Source organism: Ranitomeya variabilis, chromosome 4 (assembly GCF_051348905.1).
Source record: "Ranitomeya variabilis isolate aRanVar5 chromosome 4, aRanVar5.hap1, whole genome shotgun sequence".
NCBI classification, from domain to species: domain Eukaryota; kingdom Metazoa; phylum Chordata; class Amphibia; order Anura; family Dendrobatidae; genus Ranitomeya; species Ranitomeya variabilis.
In genome coordinates, this window is record NC_135235.1 from 680,082,384 (window position 1) to 680,107,577 (window position 25,194).

The 25,194-nt window shown below is 42.9% G+C and overlaps 3 protein-coding genes across 4 annotated transcripts in view; 2 read left to right on the top strand and 1 right to left on the bottom strand.

The window, feature by feature from the left end:
• Positions 1-20,219, top strand: part of LOC143766375 (uncharacterized) — a 106,184-nt gene extending 85,965 nt beyond the window's left edge. The window contains exons 8-9 of the mRNA XM_077254022.1: positions 6,056-6,344; positions 18,593-20,219. Coding sequence (XP_077110137.1) covers positions 6,056-6,344; positions 18,593-19,387 — 1,084 coding nt within the window. The 3' untranslated portion in view covers positions 19,388-20,219. The remainder of the gene's footprint in view (positions 1-6,055; positions 6,345-18,592) is intronic.
• LOC143766334 (uncharacterized) overlaps positions 1-25,194 on the top strand; it is a 617,908-nt gene that overhangs the window by 331,926 nt on the left and 260,788 nt on the right.
• LOC143766330 (uncharacterized) overlaps positions 1-25,194 on the bottom strand; it is a 1,024,462-nt gene that overhangs the window by 180,901 nt on the left and 818,367 nt on the right. The gene's annotated exons all lie outside the window — the stretch shown is intronic.

Below are 25,194 nucleotides of genomic sequence, written 5' to 3' on the forward strand. Positions count from 1 at the left end.
CTGAGATCTAAACTTACTAGCTGTTTGGTGGTGTGAGATGTTAAGAGTCGCCAAGTAGCTGGGTCACAACCGGGAGGGCAGAGAAAATACAAAATCAGAAGATACAACAGTAGTCATTAAATAGGCCAGGTTCACTACAGAAAACAAATACACAAGCCAGCAGCTGTGCAGAGGACTGAACCAGAGGAGAACAAGGCTGTATCTGGCAGCTTCCAGCAATATGCTTCGAGTTTTAGTGGGGTATGATGCTTTCAAATTGGCTGAAGTAAAGAGTAGATTACTTCGGCTGGATAGCACATACATCTATGCTGTCACACTGGATGATACTACATGTCCCAGGCACCTTAATCTTAATGGCTAGACAGAGCCTGCACTGACAAGAGCTTTTGGTTCCGATGTCTCCTACATCACAAGTGCTGCCTGCAGAATGAATAAGGCGGTGCCTGATGACAGAAGCAGACGTCGAAGGAGCAAGTCCCAGAGAAAATGGGACACACCATTTGAAAAAGCCCTAGTGTGACAAAATGTCAGAACATCAAAACAATTGAAATCCCCATAAAGTGACTCCATTTTGGAAATTATAACCCACAGTGAATTAATCTATAGGAGTAGTGACTATTTTGACTCCACAAACATTTTCCGAAAACTAGCACGCAGTGGATGTGTAGATGTGTTTGATCTCGTTTCTCAATCAGCACAATATATCTCGCTTCTGATCCTTTCTTAGGGCAACGCCGCTATGCTGAGCAGGCACGGTCCCGTGACGTTCTTTCTCGTTGCAAGACCTCTGTCAGGGTCCCAAACCTGACAGGGACCCTACCGAATCTTCCCCCACAACACCCTCTGCCACAAGGTGTTGCCTAGTTCCAACCCAGTCAGCTTTCTGTCTAACTTCCTGCCTGACCCCCAGTTTACCCACACGGTGAGGAGTGGCCTAATAAATAGCACCCTTAGCTCCCCCTGGAGGCCCGACTGTGAAATGTATTGGTGTATGTGATACCTGGTCAGATGAACTCCTTCAGTGCCATCAGACGTACCATAGCCCCCCTTAGCGGCGGAGCAACAGTACTGCAACGACCAGGCAGGACTCTGGGGCGCTGCACTCCCCCCCCCGGTTAAATCCAGTACTCCTGGACTGGGAAGAAAACAACAATACATGTCAGCAAAAAGACATACAATTTTTGTGAGTGCATTAACAATAAGCATATTTGAACAGAGCTTCCCTTTATGGGAGGTGAGGACACTTGAACGTTACAAACATGGTTAAATACTTATAAATAACTTTTCTTACCCAACCGGGTATTCTACTAAGTGCAAAAATTTTTAAACATTAATTCAACATTGCCTTTAAGGATGTACACTCTAAATCCACTAAAGACCTTCTTATAACACATTATAAGGCTTAAGCAACTGTGCTACATTCTCCTACTTTACGTCTGCAGGACCGCCTGTCCTAACGGCTCCAGACCTACTGCCTCTCCTTTCTATTACAGGACCGCTCCTTTCCGCCCGAGCCTACTGTCCTTCCACTACTATACACAGTATAGAACATGTTTTTCTTGCAGTTTGAGATTACTGAGCCATCTCTATATGGCTCCTAAGAGGACTCACCACTAACCCCTACGGGTTCACTTCCTGTCCTCATCCTTCTATTAACATTATTGAACATTTCTTACAATCATCTAATTGGTTACATTTAACTTTCACATATCAACATCATCAATACTTCTTCTTTCAAAGCATCATCATTCCTTAAGTGCTATCGATGAACATCCCCTTTAAGAGGGGACCAAGTCTCTATGAGGTAGTGCAACTTTTCAAGCTGCAAGTCCGTATGCAGCAAGGACTCCAGTGCAAGTTCCAAGAACCGTATCTTCGCAAAGAGTCCTTTTCCTTATGTAAAACCAGTAGAAAGCACCTTTAACCCCTTCCCGACATGTGACGGTATAGTACGTCACATGTCGGGACCCCCGCTTTGATGTGCGCTCCGGCGGTGAGCGCACATCAAAGTCGCGACATGTCAGCTGTTTTTTACAGCTGACATGTGCGCGCAATAGCGGCGGGTGAAATCGCGATCACCCGCCGCTATTAACTAGTTAAATGCCGATGTCAAACGCAGACAGCGGCATTTAACTACCGCATCCGGCCGTGCGGCCGGATATGAGCGCATCGCCGACCCCCGTCACATGATCGGGGGTCGGCGATGCTCCTCCATTGTAACCATAGAGGTCCTTGAGACCTCTATGGTTACTGATTGCCGGTGGCTGTGAGCGCCCCCCTGTGGTCGGCGCTCACAGCACACCTGCATTTTAGCTACATAACAGCGATCTGATGATCGCTGTTATGTAGCAGAGCCGATCGGGCTGTGCCTGCTTCTAGCTTCCCATGGAGGCTATAGAAGCATGGCAAAAGTAAAAAAAAAAAAGTTTTTAAAAATGTGAAAAAAATAAAAAAAATATAAAAGTTTAAATCACCCCCCTTTCGCCCCAATCAAAATAAATCAATAAAAAAAAAACCCAACCTACACATATTTGGTATCGCCGCGTTCAGAATCGCCCGATCTATCAATAAAAAAAAAAAGCATTAACCTGATCGCTAAATGGCGTAATGAGAAAAAAATTTGAAACGCCAGATTTACGTTTTTTTGGTCGCCACGACATTGCATTAAAATACAATAACGGGCGATCAAAAGAACGTATCTACACCAAGATGCTATCATTAAAAACGCCAGCTCGGCACGCAAAAAATAAGCCCTCACCTGACCCCAGATCACGAAAAATGGAGACGCTACGAGTATCGGAAAATGGCGCAATTTTGTTTTGTTTTGTTTTTTGCAAAGTTTGGAATTTTTTTTCACCACTTAGGTGAAAAATAACCTAGTCATGTTAGGTGTCTATGAACTCGTAGTGACCTGGAGAATCATAATGGCAGGTCAGTTTTAGCATTTAGTGAACCTAGCAAAATAGGCAAGCAAAAAACAAGTGTGGGATTGCACTTTTTTTGCAATTTCACTGCACTTGGAATTTTTTTCCCGTTTTCTAGTACACGACATGCTAAAACCAATGATGTCGTTCAAAAGTACAACTCGTCCCGCAAAAAATAAGCCCTCACATGGCCAAATTGACGGAAAAATAAAAAAGTTATGGCTCTGGGAAGGAGGGGAGCGAAAAACGAAAACGGAAAAAGCTCCGGGGGTGAAGGGGTTAAGAAGGTGCAAACTATATACAAGAAGTTTGTATAATGCATTGTTCACGATTCCAGCAGTTTCTTAGTAACGGAGCAAAAGGTAGAAAAACACAACCAAAAAGCAATAGGGATCCCGGGTCAACAAAGGGATCCCTTTAAGAGTTAACCCTGGACGGGTTTTAGCAGTAAAACAGCAGGAAACAAACAGTTAACTATTTACAGTTTCAGGTTTCCGAGGTTTAGTTGGACGGCTTCCAGGGCTGCACCTGGCACTTAACCCTTCTTGGCCTGGGAAAAGTGAGGTCCAGGGTTATACCCAGTGCTGGACAAACGCCGTTAATCCGTCTTGCATGTACGGTTAAATTGTGCGCAGCGGTGGAGGTCTGCGCAGCTTGAGTATGGGCATTTGCTGCAGCAGAGGTAGCGGCTGCTGCAAGATCAGTCACTGGAATGGAGTCAGCAGTTGTGGCACTAGCAGTCACTGGAGTGGTGTCGGTTGTCAGGGCAGGGTCGTCCTTCATACCTGCTTCAGATGCGGTCCCTCCGGTGCCGGTCTGCTCTGTCTCCACTGGGGTCTGGAACGCTGGTTGCGGGGCCTTGTGCTGCGACGTTATCATCTCCGTTTGCAGCACCTCGCTTTCCGGCAGGGCCTTGCTTTCTGGCTTCGGAGCGCTGGAACTTCTTTCTTGCTCCGGACCAGATGAGGCTGCCGACAGACGTCTGGCGAGGCTCCCGACGATGGTCTTCTTCCACCCGGCCTCAGTGCTCAGCTGCGTCTGCAGGAGTTGGTGGGCCAGCTCATCCGCTCCGGCCTGCAGGAGGTCAGCGTCAACTGCGGAGGTCTGGCTGCGGTGCCTCTCCGGGTAGCTGGGGGAGTCCTCGGCTCCGACCCCACGCTCCGGCTCCAGGCGGCTGGCCATGGCGTCCTCCATGTCGCTGACTTCTTCTTCCTGGTCCTTTTCCCGCTCTCTCCTTCGTGGGCGGTTTCGTTTTCGTTGTCTCTGCCCACCATTGAGGATCAGGAGGCGGATCTCGGCTGCTGACGGACACGTCCTCAAGGGGCCGAGATATTTAGACTGGGCGGCCATTGTCTTTCGCGCTCTTCAGCTTGTTCACGCCCACTTCCACGCCCTTCTTCTTCTCCTGCGCTCTCCTTAGCGCTGTAATGGCGGCGACTTTTGGCGGGAACTTTTGGCGGTAAATGGCAACACACAGTCTTTGCAATAAAGTACAGTCCAAGCACAGTAAATCACAGTTCCAAGGCACACATGACCCGATTCTTCAGGCTTAAGTAGATCCTGTTCGTGACGCCAAGTTGTAGCGCCCCCACTGCCGCAGGGCCGAGGGGTGCCCGGTACCGGGCCTCTGAGTCTCTGCTCTGGGGTTGTCACGGTGGCTAGGCCCGGTCCGTGACCCTGCTGAGGGGCGTACAGTAAATAATAGATGTGGATGGTGGTGCGGTGCAGTAAATAACGAGGACACCAGGTTGCAGTCTCTTTACCTCTTTACTGAAGGTCTCTGGGTCCTCAGTCCGGAATACGGTTCACCAGGCTGCGCAAGTCCGGCCGGTCCGATGGCACCTCCAGAGTTCCCTTCACAGGTGGAAATCTGTGCCTTCTCGTTACTCGAGATTTCTTGAGCATGCTCGGGGGTCCTCCGAGTATTTTTTAGTTCTCGGAGATTTAGTTTTTCTTGCCGCAGCTGAATGATTTACATCTGTTAGCCAACATAAGTACATGTGGGGATTCCCTAGCAACCAGGCAACCCCCACATGTACTTATGCTGGCTAATAGATGTAAAACATTCAGCTGCGGCAAGAAAAACTAAATCTCCGAGCACTAAAAAATACTCTGAGGACCCCCGAGCATGCTCGAGAAATCTCGAGTAACGAGTATATTCGCTCATCACTATCACCTACATAACATTGATGGCTTTTTATTCCATATTTGGAAGGCAGAATGAACAAACTGTTGATCACCACGCTCTACTAGTTCATTTTATGAGGTTTTCAATTAGACTGTGAACTGTCATTGTTTTAGTGAATAATTCAATATTATTACATAACTTGCCATTTTACAGACTGTTTAAGTAGAAATGTTCAAAAATATAAATTTCAAGGATATTTTATTCAAAAGTAATAATTGGTTTTCTGCTTGGCAGATAACTGTACCAAATCAGAGGGACAGCTGACATCTTCAATTTTTAAATCAGAGATCCCACAGGATACAATTGAAGTGAATGCCAATACTCCAGATATACCATCATCCCTTCACAGCAAAGATCTACCATCTGATCCTTTGAAACAGATTAAGTCTTCTTATTCATTACCGACTGCTAAGGAAAATCAAAGTCACAAAATAAGCGTTATACTAACTGCTCTTAAAAGAAAGAAGACATTTTCTCGTTCAGAATATGGAAATAGTTTTTCCATTGAAAAATCTTTTCTTAAACATCCAAAAATGCACACAGCAGAGAATAGATTTTCTTGTTCCAAGTGTGGGAAATGTTTTAACAAGAAATCAAATCTTGTTAGTCACCACAGAACTCACACGGGGGAGAAGCCATTTTCATGTTTACAATGTGGGAAATGTTTTAACCAGAAATCAATTCTTATTAGTCACCAGAGAACCCACACAGGGGAGAAGCCTTTTTCATGTTCAGAATGTGAGAAATGTTTTAACCAGAAATCAATTCTTATTAGTCACCAGAGAACCCACACAGGGGAGAAGCCTTTTTCATGTTCAGAATGTGAGAAATGTTTTAACCAGAAATCAGATTTTGTTCAACATCAGAGAACTCACACAGGGGAGAAGCCTTTTTCTTGTGCAGAATGTGGGAAATGTTTTAACCGGAAACAGCATCTTGATAGACACCAGAGAACCCACACAGGGGAGAAGCCTTTTTCATGTTCAGAATGTGAGAAATGTTTTAACCAGAAATCAGATTTTGTTCAACATCAGAGAATTCACACAGGGGAGAAACCTTTTTCCTGTTCAGAATGTGGGAAATATTTTACACACAAATCAAATTTTATTAAGCACCAGAGAACCCACACAGGGGAGAAGCCTTATTGCTGTTCAGAATGTGGGAAATGTTTTAAACAGAAATCAAGTTTGGTTAAGCACCAGAGAATTCACACAGGGGAGAAGCCTTTTCCTGTTCAGAATGTGGAAAGTGTTTTGTGAAGAAATCTCTTTCTATTCTTAGCCACCAAAGAATTCAAATCAAATTTTATTAACCACCAGAGAACCCACACAGGGGAGAAGCCTTATTGCTGTTCAGAATGTGGGAAATGTTTTAAACAGAAATCAAGTTTGGTTAAGCACCAGAGAATTCACACAGGGGGAGAATCCTTTTTCATGTTCAGAATGTTGAATATGTTTTAACTGAAAATTTGTGTTTTCTTAAAAAGGTTGTCCACTACTAGGACAACTCCTTGTCATTCTTCATGTTTGGCCTCGTTAAAACAAAAACACTCAAACTCACTTTCCTTGCTAGTGCCATTCCAGTAGTGTCAGTACTTGCATTCCCGAGGCTCACATGAGGTTGCTCATGAGGCTTCACTCTCCTCTTCTTTAGAAGTATTGAGCATCAACAGGAAGCCAGGGCCGCGGCGGCTCTCTACCTACTTTCTGATGTTCGATTTGTCCCAATGTAGGGACAGTGATGCCAGCGCTGATCGGGCACAGCGCATATGTGACGTAACAAGCTTACATGAGTTCCGGGAACACAAGTGCCAACATCGCTGGAATGGCACCAGCATGGGAGTTTTGTATAAGTGTTTTTATTTTAACAGAACCACTCATGAGGAATGATGAGGGGTTTGTCCAAGTTGTGGACAGCTTCTTTAAACATGAAAAATCCCATATAATATCTAGAATGTGAAAAATGAATTACTGGAAAATAGTGTTTTGTTGACCAACAAAAGTAACTCAGACAGAGAAGAAACTATTTGTTATTGACAAATTGTACAAAGTCCTATAACAGACAGACGTATAATTAAATAGAAAATTGAAATTACTTTTGAATTTGCCATATTTTTTGTACTATAAGACACAATTTTAGAAAGGAAAAAAAATCTTGCTAATAAGTCAGTGTGCCTTATAGACTGGAGGCAGCTTTCTGTGACAGATAAGAATGCTGAGACGGTGTCCTTCCTGATCACTGAGAGAACAGCACTCTCTACTCTTGCCCCATACTAATCTAACTGGTGCAGAGCAGGAGAGTAAGGTCCCTCACAAAGGCTGCATGTTTTAAGGCTGGTTTCACACTTGCGTTTCGTTGCGCTGCGGATGGCAGCGTACTTCCTCCTTGCGTCCTCCGTGAAGCTCTGCTTACTGCCATTTCCCTGCATACCGATCTTTAATATTGGGTACGCAGGGACATGCGGATGTGTCCGCTTGCGTTCCCGTGCAGTCGCCGCACACCTCAAATCGTTGAATGCGGACACATCCGCATACAACGCATGTCCCTGCATACCCAATATTAAAGATAGGTACGCAGGGAAACGCAGGACGCTGGTGGCAGTAGGCGGAGTTTCACGAAGGAAGCAAGGAGGAAGTACGCTGCCATCCGCAGCGCAACGAAACGCAAGTGTGAAACTAGCCCAAGTGAGCAGCTGAAGCACCTTCCACCTGACTAGATCAAAGACCTTTACGATCATGTAATCAATCACATGACCTGTAAGGAACTGCAAAATGGGGTAATGTATATAGAGCTCCTGCAAAAATTTAGAGACCACCACATCAAAACCCTGTCATGGGCAGCCCAATCTCCAGACCTAAACCTCATTGAAAACCTCTAGAATGTAATCAAGAAGATGATAGTCACAAGCCATCAAACAAAGAAAAACTGCTTACATTTTTGTGCCGAAAGCAGTGTGAAAGACTGGTGGAAAGCATGCCAAGACGCATGAAAGCTGTGATTAAAAATCATGTTTATTCCACAAAATATTGATTTCTGAACTCTTCCTGAGTTAAAACATTAGTATTGTTGTTTATAAATGATTATGAACTTGTTCTCTTTGCATAATTTAAGGTCTGAAAGCCCTTTTTTTTTTTTTTTTTTTTTTTTTTAATTTTGACCATTTCTCCTTTTCACAAAAAAAATAAAAAATTTATTCCTTGGAAATTTGGAGACATGTTGTCAGAAGTTTATAGAATAAATGAACAATTTACATTTTACTCAAAAATACACCTATAAAGAGAAAAATCAGTCAAACTGAACATTTTGCAGTGGTCTCTTAATTTTTGCCAGAGCTGATCAGTATGTGTATGAAAATGTGCATAGGTAGTAGAGCTGTGTGTGTAAATGTGCGTATGAAGCAGAGCTGTAAGTGCATGTTATATATATAATCAGAGCTCTGTATATATATAAATGTGCATTTATAGCATAGCTGTGTGTATGTAAATGTGTGTATGTAGCAGAGCTGAGTGTGCGTGCGCTGTCCATGAAGCAGTGTTGTGTGTGTGTGTGTGTGTATGTATATATATGTGTCCTGTGTGAAAAAGTGATTACCCCTAAACATAATAACTGGTTGGGCCACCCTCAGCAGCAGAAACTGCAATCAATCATTTGCGTTAACTGGCAATGAGTATTTTACAATGCTCTGGAGGAATTTTGACCCTCTCGTCTTTGCAGCATTGTTGTAAGTCAGCCACATTGGAGGGTTTCAGAGCATGAAGCTCATTTTTAAAGGTCATGCCACAGCATCTCAATCGCATTAAGGTCAGGACTTTGACTAGACCACTCCAAAGACAATTTTGTTTTTCTTAAGCCATTCAGAGATGGATTTACTGGTGTGTGTTGGATCATTGTCCTGCTGCATAACCCAAGTGTGCTTCAATTTGTGGTGACGAACAGACAGCAGAACATTCTCCTTCAGGACAGTAGTATTCATGGCTTAATTTACCACAGCAAGTCTTCCAGGTCTGAAAGCAGTAAAACAGCCCCAGACCATCACAATACCACCACCGTATTGTACTGTTGGTATGATGTTCCTTTTCTGAAATTCTGTGTTGCTTCTATGCCAGATGTAATGGAGCATGCACATCTTTCTTTGCAGCATCAATGCATTTCCACTCAGGTACTGCAGAGCAACATCCTTCCATGTATCATACCCCTCTTTACCAGTTAAGGTTTAAGTGACACCTGAAAAGATTCTCAAATGTTGATAGGTCTCCTGGCTACAACGTAGCAAACTGGGTGACTAACTTCTCCATGGCTGCCACCACAACAACTACAGCGTCAGTTTCTTCAGGCTTGTCCTGAGCAGGGGTGGGAGGTGAACTTCCACTAGACTTTCTGGGCTGTGTCCTTGACTCTAGACATGATGACTGTTGCAGGCCTATCAAGCCAGGTGATCTTACACAGCTGCCCATGTTTTAAAGGCACAGTAACGGCTACTGAGAAGTACTCCTGTGCTAAGATCCTTTCCATAGTAATCAGAGCTGCTGATGATTGCCCCCCTCTTTCCATCGGATCAACCATTTGGGGGATAACATCTTCCTCGAAGTGCTCCACACTCTGTAGCACCTCTTCATCAGATGCATGAGTGAGTTCACCACATACTGCAAAACTGCGTTCCGTTGCCACGCTCATTTCCCCACACCACATGAACACTTGTGCTTCAGTTAAAATTTCCATAATGACGTTACCTGTAAACTGTCCCTTCACTGTAACACACCCTTGAGCCGCCTTTGAGGGTAGGGTGTTTGGTAGTTCTCACCTCAATATAGCGTAGTGCCTCCCCCTGAATCTTGCTGGGAGTTGTAGTGGGATGCAGGATGATCTTCCTCTTATGCCAGGGGTCGACTCCAGGAACCCCTGTACACACTCAGTGTATACTCCACAAGGAGATGAGGTTGAAATCTTAAGCAGGTTTATTGAGGAGGAAGGTAAATGGTAAGGGGGATGGCAAGTAATAATAAAACAAACAATATTCACAATTTACACACACAATCGGTTAAGGATTTGCAGTTAACTTGAAAGATAGGGATGACATTTTCCCTTTAAATAGCAACAAACACTCCTAGCTAAAACTGCTTAACTATGAATGGCTGCAGCCTAAGAAAATAACACAGTTCAGTGTTGGGGCCTGGTTGCAGATGATGGAGCTTTTGAAGATTTTGTTGGTGCACATAACATAACAAAACTTACCGTATATACTCGAGTATAAGCTGAGAATTTCAGCCCATTTTTTTAGGGTGAAATTGCCCCTCTCGGCTTATACTCGAGTCATACCCAGGGGTCGGCAGAGAAGTTGGAGCAGCAGCTGTGTAATCATATTCATCTGATCTTGGCTCAGTCCCTGTTTCCCCGGCGTCGGCAGCTTCTTTCTGTAGTGAGTGGTCACATGGTACCGCTCATTACAGTAATGAATATGGACCCCACTCCCATAGGGGTGGAGCCGCATATTGATTACTGTAATGAGCAGTACCATGTGACCGCTCACTACAGGAAGAAGTTGTCGGGGAACCAGGGACTGCGCCAGGAGCAGGTGAGTATAACGCAGTGCGCGATATTCACCTGCTCCCCGTTCCACGGCCGCCGCTGCGTCTTCCCTGTGCTCTGCACTGACGCACAGGTCAGAGGGCGCAATGACGCGATTAGTGTGCGCACCACCCTCTGCCTGAACAGTCAGTGCAGAGGACGGGGAAGACGCAGTGACGGCGGTGGAACGGGGAGCAGGTTTATATAGCAAGTGCCGGGGGCCTGAGCGACGAGAGGTGAATATGTGATTTCTTTTTTCTTATCGCAGCAACAGCATATGGGGCAAATGTCTTTATGGAGCATCTTATGGGGCCATTATCAACGTTTTTGGAGCTTTATATGGGGCAAATATCTTTATGGAGCATCTTATGGGGCCATAATCAACGTTTGTGCAGCATTATATGGGGCAAATGTCTGTATAGAGCATCTTATGTGGCCATAATCAATCAATGTTTGTGCAGCTTTATAAGGGGCAAATATCTTTATGGAGCATCTTATGGGGCCATAATCAACGTTTGTGCAGCATTATATGGGACAAATGTCTGTACACTATGTTCCAAATTGTTATGCAAATTACATTTTTATCGGATTTTCCTAAATGATTGGTGCAAATGACAGTCAGCCTAATAAAAGTCATCGCCCATTAGAGTATACATCGAATTTTATTGAAGAAATCTCCCAATGATAACAGTATAATCTCCAAAATGAATAAAAACTCAAAATGCACTGTTCCAAATTATTAGGCACAGTAGAATTTCTAAACATTTGATATGTTTTAAAGAACTGAAAATGCTCATTTGTGGAATTTGCAGCATTAGGAGGTCACATTCACTGAACAAAAAAAGCTATTTAACGCCAAAACATCCTAACAGGCCAAGTTACATGTTAACATAGGACCCTTCTTTGATGTCACCTTCACAATTCTTGCATCCATTGAACTTGTAAGTTTTTGGAGAGTTTCTGCTTGTATTTCTTTGCATGAAGTCAGAATAGCCTCCCAGAGCTGCTGTTTTGATGTGAACTGCCTCCCACCCTCATAGATCTTTTGCTTTATGATACTCCAAAGGTTCTCTATAGGGTTGAGGACAGGCGAAGATGGTGGCCACACCATGAGTTTATCTCCTTTTATGCCCATATTAGCCAATGACTCAGAGGTATTCTTTGCAGCATGAGATGGTGCATTGTCATGCATGAAGATGATTTTGCTCATGAAGGCACATTTCTGCTTTTTATACCATGGAGGAAAGTTGTCAGTCAGAAACTCTATATACTTTGCAGCGGTCATTTTCACACCTTCAGGAACTTTAAAGGGCCCCACCAGCTGTTTCTCCATGATTCCGGCCCAAAACATGACTCCTCCACCTCCTTGCTGATGTTGCAGCTTTGTTGGGACATGGTGGCCATCCACCAACCATCCACTACTCCATCCATCTGGACCATCCAGGGTTGCTCAACACTTGTCAGTAAACAAGACTGTTTGGAAATTAGTCTTCATGTATGTGTGGGCCCAATACAACCATTTCTGCTTGTGAAAACTGTTTAAGGGTGGCCGAGTAGTAGGCTTATGCACCACAGCAAGCCTTTGTAGGAGCCTACACCTTGAGGTTCGAGGGACTCCAGAGGCACCAGCAGCTTCAAATATCTGTTTGCTGCTTTGTAATGGCTTTTTAGCAGCTGCTCTTTTAATCCGATGAACTTGCCTGGCAGAAATCTTCCTCATTATGCCTTTATCAGCACAAACACATTTGTGCTCAGATACAGCCACAAATCTCTTAACAGTACGATGATTACGCTTAAGTTTTTGGGAAATTTCTAATGTTTTCATCCCTTTACCAAGGCATTGCACTATTTGATGCTTTTCAGCAGCAGAGAGATCCTTTTTCTTTCCCATGATACTTGAAAACTGTGACCTGCTTAATAATGTGGAACATCATTTTTAAGAAGTTTTCCTTTAATTAGAATCACCTGGAAAACCAATTATCACATGGGTTTAAGATTGATTTCAGTGATACATTGAGCCCTGAGACACAATACCATCCACGAGTTTATTTGAAAAACAAAAAAATTAAATCTTTATGACACTTAAATCCAATTTGCATAATAATTTGGAACACAGTGTATAGAGCATCTTATGTGGCCATAATCAATCAATCAATGTTTGTGCAGCTTTATAAGGGGCAAATATCTTTATGGAGCATCTTATGGGGCCATTATCAACGTTTTTGGAGCTTTATATGGGGCAAATATCTTTATGGAGCATCTTATGGGGCCATAATCAACGTTTGTGCAGCATTATATGGGGCAAATGTCTGTATAGAGCATCTTATGTGGCCATAATCCGCATTTGTGCAGCATTATATGGGGCAAATGTCTGTATGGAGCATCTTATGGGGCCATAATCCGCATTTGTGCAGCATTGTATGGAGCATATTTTAATATGGAGCATCTTATGGGGCCCATCATAAACTTTATGGAGCATTATATGGGGCTCCTGATTCAATATAGATATTCAAAAACACTTAACCTACTGATGTCTCAATTAATTTTACTTTTATTGGTATCTATTTGTATTTTTCGCCCTAGGCTTATACTCGAGTCATTAAAGGGAACCTGTCACCCCCATTCCCCCCCCCCCAGGCGTTTTTAACTGAAAGAGCCACCTTGTGCAGCAGTAATGCTGCATTCTGACAAGGTGGCTCTTTTAGTTCTGGGTGCTGTAACTGCCGAAATAATCCGTTTTGTAATTTGTCCTAAATACCTTTCTTCAGTCCTGGAGGCAGGCCTCCCCCCGCTGCAGGCGCCGGGTTCCCCTTAAGTTTTCCCAGCTTTTTGTGGCAAAATTAGGGGTCTCGGCTTTTACTCGGGCCGGCTTATACTCGAGAATATACAGTAAGTTTTTTATATATAAAAAAATATTATATATATAAAATCTGTCCACAGTGGAACCACAATCCCCAGCAATCTACTCACTCTTTGAAATAGCTGTTTTGTAGTAACACCGTATTCCAGCCTTGAGCTTCAGGATCCACTCCCTTAGAAATGGCAGGCTGAATTCTCCTTCTTTCTGTGAAGCCAGGGGGGGGAGAGCATTCCCGGACCATCTGGCTAGTCTGAGGTTCTGTTGTAATTACCCAGGGATTAGAAAAAACATCAGTCTGCACACTGGGCTCTGCTGTTTTGGTGTTCTGGTCTCTCCTCAGTAATGGCTGACGCACTCATCCCTATCCTGGTATGCATGGCCCCATCCTTATCCTGGTATAATTTCCCCAATCCTGGTATGCATTGTCCCCTCATCTCTATCCTGATATGCAGGGACCCATCTCCATCCTGGTATGCATGGGCCTATCCTTATCCTGGTATGATTAGCCCCCGTCCTGGTATGCATGGCCCCCTCATAGTGTTATTCATGGCCCCCTCATCCCTACCCTGGTATGCATGGACCTATCTATCGTGGTATGCAGGGCCCCCATCTCTGTCCTAGTATGCATGGCTCCATCTTTATCCTGGTATGCAGGGCCCCCATCTCTGTCCTAGTATGCCTGGCCATATCCTTATCCTGGTGTGATTGGCCCCATCTCCATCCTGTTATGTATGGCCTCATCAGAAAAACATTTAAAAAAACCTATAAACCATTATACTTAACTTCATGCACACCCTCTCAGCATCTTGTTCCGATACCAGTAGCTGCTTTATGCTTGTAAGCAGCGCATGGCAATTGCCGGAATACTCACTGCTCTGCATGCCAGGACTATGTGCGTGGAGAGCAGTGAATATTCAGTGCTCTTTAGTAGCAAGCACAGTGGCAGCCGAAGCTTCCGGGCTTTCACGTGTGCTGCTGCTGATGAAAAATGAATATTCACTCCATTCCACGCCCATGGGCATGGAAAGCAGTGAATATTCATTGCTTTAAGTAGCGTACACCTGTCAGTTGCAGGAAGCCAGCGGCTGCGGCGAACACTGTGCTCGCTATTAAAGAGAAATGAATATTCACCCCTTCCCCTTTCCACTCCCATGGTCGTGGAGAATGGAGTGAATATTCATTTCTTTTTAGCAGCGGGCACTGGTGTTAGCCGCATCACCCGGTTTCTGTCTTCTGTGACCCGCAGCTCCACCTCCTCATCACAGCCAGAGCAGGTACATCCGGACTATAAGATCCCCCAGCCATTTTCCGCTGCATTTTTGAGAAATTGCGTCTTATAGTCTGAAAAATACAGTTGTTTCCTTTCTTCAATTTTCAAAATGAAAGGATCACAAACAGAGTAATTAAAAAAGAAAATAAACAAACCTATAATTCCCCAACTCCCCACCCTTCACCCAGACATGCAGGCTATACCATTTATATTTCCATTGTTCGCTTCTATCCTATCATTTTCTTGACCATAGTGCTACTGCTTTTAGTCTCCCCAGAATTTCTTTGAATCCTCTGTATAACGTAGATATACTGTGTGTGACCGATCGGCCTAATAATAGAGTATCCATTGCGCTTCCTTTCGTTTCTACCCTTACAGTTATCAGATTTGCCATAATCATTCCTCTGATTTGTTCAAATTGTAGAAATTATTGTTTACTTAATGTAAATTTTGACACAATCTGTTCTCTAGTCAACCACCTACTCTCTTCCTCGTACAATAAATTAGCTATTTTGAGTATCCTCTTCAGCTTCCATTCCGGGAATAATTTGTTCTCCCCTAATTGCCATAACGCTTGATTACCCCACAAGGGCAAATCCATGAGGTCTGTAATTTTTATCGTAGGTACACTTCAACTATGAGAGACAGAATTTAAAAAAATCCAGAAAAATCACATTGTATGATTTTTACATAATTAAGTTGCATTTTATTGCATTAAATAAGTATTTGATACAATAGAAAAACATAACTTAATATTTGGTACAGAAACCTGTGTTACAATTACAGAGGTCAGTTACAGAGACCTCTCCATTCTTAGTAGGTGAGAAAACTTGCAAAATCGTCAGTGTATCAAATACTTTTTTCCCCAGTGTATTCACACCCGCAGGAGACGTGTTGACATGGCTTGAGTCCTAGTTTCATGGATTCACTCCACGTCTTAAATTCCATTATATTTTCAATCCTAAGAAATTCTGATTTCTGCACAATCTCTCCTGAAATGGGGGGCACTAATACTTTCTCTACTCAACTGGTTAGAACTCATAGTAGCTTCAATGGTTCACCATAAATGATTGCAGCTCCTTGTTGGGTATGTAACATTTTTTTTTGTATTCTATACCTATTTGTTTACAGTTTTTAATTTCGTATGATCTGTGTTGGGATTAGCCTGCCTCTCTTATGTGAGTCTGCTATCACTCTCGGACATAAATATGTCCGGCGGACAACAGCATATAAGTACAAAGTGATGGAAAAGGGAGAGGAAGGCCCTAACATTCAAGAGCATGGGATGGGACACCTCCTGACACCAACCTGTGCCTGTCCCTAAGCCTCCCTAATGCCCTATGCGGGTCTTTCCCCCCCTCCCTGCCACATGCTTATTTCCTCCTGACTGTCACCTCTACTAACCCAGGCTAGTGCACTGGCCAGCAAGGTTGCTAGCCTCGCCACTGCAGATGTTATAAAATAGGGGGACACAAACAAGGGACAGACATAATGGATACTACTCAGCTTAGAGTCTGCTGTGCTAAGCTCCACAGTAGCAGAGTAAACGGCACCAGGATAACAGAACTCCAACAGCAGCAATACCACTGGCAGCGGCAATCTTCACACACCTAGCTTGTCTGCCTAGAAGAAAACTCTATAACCAATGATCAGCTGATCTTTCATGCAACTATTTAAATGGAGTTGGGAATGGTTACCAACCAACATCAGCTGATGAGCCTAAAATAAACTGCCAGCAAGACATGGATATTATCTCTTGTTGGACCAAAGGAAAACAAAACATTTAAATTCCAGCAGACCCAGAGCTGCCACGAATCCCTTAAGAATTTGGGAAATTTTCCACTCCCAGGCAGTTCTTTAAAAGAAGGTTTTCACTGTCTCCTCCAAATGCCTGAGATCTAAACTTACTAGCTGTTTGGTGGTGTGAGATGTTAAGAGTCGCCAAGTAGCTGGGTCACAACCGGGAGGGCAGAGAAAATACAAAATCAGAAGATACAACAGTAGTCATTAAATAGGCCAGGTTCACTACAGAAAACAAATACACAAGCCAGCAGCTGAGCAGAGGACTGAACCAGAGGAGAACAAGGCTGTATCTGGCAGCTTCCAGCAATATGCTTCAAGTTTTAGTAGGGTATGATACTTTCAAATTGGCTGAAGTAAAGAGTAGATTACTTCGACTGGATAGCACATACATCTATGCTGTCACACTGGATGGTACTACATGTCCCAGGCACCTTAATCTTAATGGCTAGACAGAGCCTGCACTGACAAGAGCTTTTGGTTCCGATGTCTCCTACATCACAAGTGCTGCCTGCAGAATGAATAAGGCGGTGCCTGATGACAGAAGCAGACGTCGAAGGAGCAAGTCCCAGAGGAAATGGGACACACCATTTGAAAAAGCCCTAGTATGACAAAATGTCAGAACATCAAAACAATTGAAATCCCCATAAAGTGACTCCATTTTGGAAATTATAACCCACAGTGAATTAATCTATAGGAGTAGTGACTATTTTGACTCCACAAGCATTTTCCGAAAATTAGCACACAGTGGATGTTTGAGTGAAAATTGCATATCTGACATTTTATTACTCAACACATAGTTCCCAGAATGTGCTTCAGGAGACACACACACACTGAAAATTAAGTGGGTTCTTCCCACTATAATAATGCCAAAAACATGGATGCTAAATGTGGTTTGGACACACTGCAAGGCTCTGAAGCGAGGAGGATATTTGACTTAAGGAGAGCGGATATTGCTGAATTGGTTTATGGAAGTCATGTTGCTTTTCAATAGCCTTTGAGCCACTACTAACGTGGAAACCTCTGTTTTTCCATTGAAAAATGATGGACCTGAGTAGGGACTTGTTTTTTCTGTGATGAGTAGAATTTTTTTATTGGCATAATTGTCACCTACTAATGATGAGCGAATATACTCGTTACTCGAGATTTCTTGAGCATGCTCGGGGGTCCTCCGAGTATTTTTTAGTGCTCGGAGATTTAGTTTTTCTTGCCGCAGCTGAATGATTTACATCTGTTAGCCAGCATAAGTACATGTGGGGATTCCCTAGCAACCAGGCAATCCCCACATGTACTTATGCTGGCTAATAGATGTAAAACATTCAGCTGCGGCAAGAAAAACTAAATCTCCGAGCACTAAAAAATACTCTGAGGACCCCCGAGCATGCTCGAGAAATCTCGAGTAACGAGTATATTCGCTCATCACTATCACCTACATAACATTGATGGCTTTTTATTCCATATTTGGAAGGCAGAATGAACAAACTTGATCACCACGCTCTACTAGTTCATTTTATGAGGTTTTCAATTAGACTGTGAACTGTCATTGTTTTAGTGAATAATTCAATATTATTAGATAACTTGCCATTTTACAGACTGTTTAAGTAGAAATGTTCAAAAATATAAATTAAGGATATTTTATTCAAAAGTAATAATTGGTTTTCTGCTTGGCAGATAACTGTACCAAATCAGAGGGACAGCTGACATCTTCAATTTTTAAATCCGAGATCCCACAGGATACAATTGAAGTGAATGCCAATACTCCAGATATACCATCATCCCTTCACAGCAAAGATCTACCATCTGATCCTTTGAAACAGATTAAGTCTTCTTATTCATTACCGACTGCTGAGGAAAATCAAAGTCACAAAATAAGCGTTAAACTAACTGCTCTTAAAAGAAAGAAGACATTTTCTCATTCAGAATATGGAAATAGTTTTTCCATTGAAAAATCTTTTCTTAAACATCAAAAAATGCACACAGCAGAGAATAGATTTTCTTGTTCCAAGTGTGGGAAATGTTTTAACAAGAAATCAAATCTTGTTAGTCACCATAGAACTCACACGGGGGAGAAGCCATTTTCATGTTTACAATGTGGGAAATGTTTTAACCAGAAATCAATTCTTATTAGTCACCAGAGAACCCACACAGGGGAGAAGCCTTTTTCATGTTCAGAATGTGAGAAATGTTTTAACCAGAAATCAATTCTTATTAGTCACCTGAGAACCCACACAGGGGAGAAGCCTTTTTCATGTTCAGAATGTGAGAAATGTTTTAACAAGAAATCAGTTTTTGTTCAACATCAGAGAACTCACACAGGGGAGAAGCCTTTTTCCTGTGCAGAATGTGGGAAATGTTTTAACCAGAAACAGCATCTTGATAGACACCAGAGAACCCACACAGGGGAAAAACCTTTTTCATGTTCAGAATGTGAGAAATGTTTTAACCAGAAATCAGATTTTGTTCAACATCAGAGAATTCACACAGGGGAGAAACCTTTTTCCTGTTCAGAATGTGGGAAATATTTTACACACCAATCAAATTTTATTACGCACCAGAGAACCCACACAGGGGAGAAGCCTTATTGCTGTTCAGAATGTGGGAAATGTTTTAAACAGAAATCAAGTTTGGTTAAGCACCAGAGAACCCACACAGGGGAGAAGCCTTATTGCTGTTCAGAATGTGGGAAATGTTTTAAACAGAAATCAAGTTTGGTTAAGCACCAGAGAATTCACACAGGGGAGAAGCCTTTTCCTGTTCAGAATGTGGAAAGTGTTTTGTGAAGAAATCATCTATTCTTAGCCAACAAAGAATTCAAATCAAATTTTATTAACCACCAGAGAACCCACACAGGGGAGAAGCCTTATTGCTGTTCAGAATGTGGGAAATGTTTTAAACAGAAATCAAGTTTGGTTAAGCACCAGAGAATTCACACAGGGGGAGAATCCTTTTTCATGTTCAGAATGTTGAATATGTTTTAACTGAAAATTTGTGTTTTCTTAAAAAGGTTGTCCACTACTAGGACAACTCCTTGTCATTCTTCATGTTTGGCCTCGTTAAAACAAAAACACTCAAACTCACTTTCCTTGCTAGTGCCATTCCAGTAGTGTCAGTACTTGCATTCCCGAGGCTCACATGAGGTTGCTCATGAGGCTTCACTCTCCTCTTCTTTAGAAGTATGGAGCATCAACAGGAAGCCAGGGCCGCGGCGGCTCTCTACCTACTTTCTGATGTTCGATTTGTCCCAATGTAGGGACAGTGATGCCAGCGCTGATCGGGCACAGCGCATATGTGACGTAACAAGCTTACATGAGTTCCGGGAACACAAGTGCCAACATCGCTGGAATGGCACCAGCATGGGAGTTTTGTATAAGTGTTTTTATTTTAACAGAACCACTCATGAGGAATGATGAGGGGTTTGTCCAAGTTGTGGACAGCTTCTTTAAACATGAAAAATCCCATATAATATCTAGAATGTGAAAAATGAATTACTGGAAAATAGTGTTTTGTTGACCAACAAAAGTAACTCAGACAGAGAAGAAACTATTTGTTATTGACAAATTGTACAAAGTCCTATAGCAGACAGATGTATAATTAAATAGAAAATTGAAATTACTTTAGAATTTGCCATATTTTTTGTACTATAAGACACAATTTTAGAAAGAAAAAAAATCTTGCTAATAAGTCAGTGTGCCTTATAGACTGGAGGCAGCTTTCTGTGACAGATAAGAATGCTGAGACGGTGTCCTTCCTGATCACTGAGAGAACAGCACTCTCTACTCTTGCCCCATACTAATCTAACTGGTGCAGAGCAGGAGAGTAAGGTCCCTCACAAAGGCTGCATGTTTTAAGGCTGGTTTCACACTTGCGTTTCGTTGCGCTGCGGATGGCAGCGTACTTCCTCCTTGCTTCCTCCGTGAAGCTCTGCTTACTGCCATTTCCCTGCATACCGATCTTTAATATTGGGTACGCAGGGACATGCGTTATATGCGGATGTGTCTGCTTGCGTTCCCGTGCAGTCGCCGCACACCTCAAATCGTTGAATGCGGACACATCTGCATACAACGCATGTCCCTGCATAGCCAATATTAAAGATAGGTACGCAGGGAAACGCAGGACGCTGGTGGCAGTAGACGGAGCTTCACGAAGGAAGCAAGGAGGAAGTACGCTGCCATCCGCAGCGCAACGAAACGCAAGTGTGAAACCAGCCTAAGTGAGCAGCTGAAGCACCTTCCACCTTACTAGATCAAAGACCTTTCCGATCATGTAATCAATCACATGACCTCTAAGGAACTGCAAAATGGGGTAATGTATATAGAGCTCCTGCAAAAATTTAGAGACCACCACATCAAAACCCTGTCATGGGCAGCCCAATCTCCAGACCTAAACCTCATTGAAAACCTCTAGAATGTAATCAAGAAGATGATGGATAGTCACAAGCCATCAAACAAAGAAAAACTGCTTACATTTTTGTGCCGAAAGCAGTGTGAAAGACTGGTGGAAAGCATGCCAAGACGCATGAAAGCTGTGATTAAAAATCATGTTTATTCCACAAAATATTGATTTCTGAACTCTTCCTGAGTTAAAACATTAGTATTGTTGTTTCTAAATGATTATGAACTTGTTTTCTTTGCATAATTTAAGGTCTGTAAGCCTTTTTTTTTTTTTTTTTTAATTTTGACCATTTCTCCTTTTCACAAAAAAAATACAAAATTTATTTCTTGGAAATTTGGAGACATGTTGTCAGAAGTTTATAGAATAAATTAACAATTTACATTTTACTCAAAAATACACCTATAAAGAGAAAAATCAGTCAAACTGAACATTTTGCAGTGGTCTCTTAATTTTTGCCAGAGCTGAGCAGTATGTGTATGAAAATGTGCATAGGTAGTAGAGCTGTGTGTGTAAATGTGTGTATGTAGCAGAGCTGAGTGTGCGTGCGCTGTCCATTAAGCAGTGTTGTGTGTGTGTGTGTGTATGTATATATATGTGTCCTGTGTGAAAAAGTGATTACCCCTAAACATAATAACTGGTTGGGCCACCCTCAGCAGCAGAAACTGCAATCAATCATTTGCGTTCACTGGCAATGAGTATTTTACAATGCTCTGGAAGAATTTTGACCCACTCGTCTTTGCAGAATTGTTGTAAGTCAGCCACATTGGAGGGTTTCAGAGCATGAAGCTCATTTTTAAAGGTCATGCCACAGCATCTCAATCGCATTAAGGTCAGGACTTTGACTAGACCACTCCAAAGACAATTTAGTTTTTCTTAAGCCATTCAGAGATGGATTTACTGGTGTGTGTTGGATCATTGTCCTGCTGCATAACCCAAGTGTGCTTCAATTTGTGGTGACGAACAGACAGCAGAACATTCTCCTTCAGGACAGTAGTATTCATGGCTTAATTTACCACAGCAAGTCTTCCAGGTCTGAAAGCAGTAAAACAGCCCCAGACCATCACAATACCACCACCGTATTGTCAGTATTCCGGGCTTTCCAAGTTACCTTGTGAATGATTTTGCCCTTCGTTAAGATGGAGTTTGCTGTTTTTGTCTGCCCTACTTCCTGTTCATTTGTTTAAATCTCGGGTCAGGTGTCAGCCTCTCTGCTGGAGTATTCTGCTTGGTTTCTCCATCAGCTCAGCTGCTTGTCTGCTGTACTTCTACCCGTGGCTCTGGACATTCTCTGCCTATGTAAGTTACGCTCTCAGTCTGTTGGCTTGGGAACTTAACCCTTGGTTCTCTCCTCCGGGTAAGAACTGTTTTGGAACTGTGTTTGGGGCTTTGCTGCTGGACTTAGACTGTGTTTGCTACTTAATCCTTATTTACTCCCCCCGGTGGGAGCTACTGGAAATTACACCAGTATAATTCTTTATGTGAACTTGTTTCTGGACTTACCCGTGTTTATGCCACAACTGAGATAAACTTGAGAACTTGTTTCTGGACTTACCCGTGTTTATGCCACAACTGAGATAAACTTGAGAACTTGTTTCTGGACTTACCCGTGTTCATCCCACACCTGGGATTAACCTGAGGACTTGTTTCTGGACTTCCCTGTGTTTACTTCATACCCGGATTTGACTCTTTCTGCACCAGCTGTGTTTGGATCTGCACGTCACCCGTCTCACTCACCTTGCCAAGGACTTTGGCCTAAGAACTCTTCTGTTTTGCTGTATATGGCTAAGGGACTTGTTTCATTGCGAATTATCAGTATATTGTTTGTGTGTTTTTGCTGTGTTACAAATACACTATTTGCACTAAAGAAACCCGTCTCTGTCTGTTCATTGCCCCATGCTACCAGAATCTTAGAATTCCTACAATAGTATTACAGGATACTCCAGCCTAAAAAAAAGAGAGATTCTGCTGGGGCAATGACAGAGACACGGGTAGACAAGATGTTTGCTATGATTAACTCCTTGCAGCAGGAGGTGGCGGCTGTACAAAATAAAATTAGAGACATGGACTCCCGGGCTAACCACAATGCGCAGGTGTTTGGTCAGGCTCTCCAAGATTTACGTACCTTGGTAGACGCCCAGGTTACACCACCTGTTCAGCATACACCACCTACCAGTATGCCTAAATTGCCTCGTTTCCGGTTTAATGGTGACCGAAGTCAATTCCGTGGGTTTGTTAATCAATGTATATTATTTTTTGATGTACATGCTTCTTACTATCAGTCTGATAGATCTAAGGTACTATGTATTATTATGTTGTTGACATCACGGGCACTGGCTTGGGCAAATCCTATGGTTGAAAGTCGCGATGTCCGTCTAAATAATTTGGATGATTTTCTGGCAGCTATGGCGCAAATGTTTGATGATCCCAACCGCCGTGCCTCCGCTGAAAAATCCTTGCTTTCCTTACGCCAGGGGAAACGTTCAGTCATAGAATATATTACTGAATTTAAGAGGTTAGTAGTGGATACCAACTGGGATAATAATGCTTTATTACCAATTTTTAGGAAAGGATTGTCCAGTACAATCAAAGATGAGCTAGCTCGCTCAGAGTCTCCACAGGAGTTTGAGTTATTTTTACAACACTGTGTGCGTATTGATATCCGCCTAACTGAACGCAGACAAGAGAAATGGGCGGCTTCAAATCGCATCACTAATTTTACTCTTCCGTCTAGGGAAACTACCAACAAGAACCCGCGGGAAGCTGAGGAGGTGCCTATGCAAGTGGACTCACTACAGAAACGTGAGAGTAACGAACGCCGTGAATATCGCTTTCGTGAACGCTTATGCTTTTACTGTGGTCAATCGGATCATTTCCTTATTAATTGTCCTAAATGTCCCAGGCGACCAAACAAGGTGTTGGCAGCAGTAGGGGATTATGACAATACGGACACTGAGTCAGAAGTCTCAGAGACCAGTTTACATCTAGATGCTGTGGTTCCCCTAACAGTGATGTCGACTTCCTTTAAAGATCAAGGGGAGAAATACTCACATTGTTCTCTTCCTATTCAGATTCTGTGGGAGGGACAGTGGATACCAAGTTCTGCTATGATAGACTCTGGAGCAGGTGGAAATTTCATGGATTCTTCTTTTGCCAGGGAACATGCTATTAAGACACAGCTAAGAGCCTCACCAGTCAACATGGAAACGGTGGATGGTTCTCCATTAATTTCTGGGCCAGTAGACCGGGAGACGGTGCTTCTGAAGTGTAAGATGGAACCAGACCATCTGGAAACCCTATCATTTATGTTAATATCTTCTCCTCATTTTCCTGTAATTTTAGCAATTCCCTGGTTACGGACACAGAATCCAAACATCAATTGGGAAACCAAGGAGATATCCTTCCTTCCGAAGTGTAGCCCTACCATCAGTCCAACGGTAACGGCTCCAGCTACCCAGAATTTGGAGGAAACGAAACAGGTATCTACTCTCCCTCTGGTTTACCAGGAATTTTCAGACATTTGTGACAAGAGGAAGGCAGACCAACTCCCTCCACACAGACCATATGACTGCCCCATAGAGCTGCTTCCCGGGGCAGCGATTCTTTTTGGCCATGTTTACCCGTTGGCAGCTCCAGAATTAAAGACATTATGGGAGTATATAGATGAGAATTTAGCCAAGGGGTTTATCCGACCATCTTCTTCACCAGCGGGCGCTCCCATATTCTTTGTAAAGAAAAAAGATGGCACTCTAAGACCGTGTATTGACTATCGGGAGCTAAACAAGGTAACCATCCATAACAGGTACCCATTGCCGTTAATTCCTGAATTGTTGGAGAGAGTTCGCCAAGCTAAAATATTCACCAAATTAGATCTTCGCGGGGCATATAATTTACTCCGTATACGTCCCGGAGATGAATGGAAGACAGCTTTCAGATGTCGGTATGGACATTTTGAATATTTAGTGATGCCATTCGGACTCTGTAACGCTCCTGCTGCTTTCCAACACTTGGCCAACGATATTTTCAGGGATTTACTGGATCATTATGTAGTCATTTACCTGGATGACATCTTGATTTTCTCTGATTCCCTACAGGAACACCAGGAACATGTCAAGACCGTACTCAGACGTTTGAGAGATAACCATTTGTATATCAAACTCGAAAAGTGTGAATTTCATTGCTCCAAAATTCAATTTTT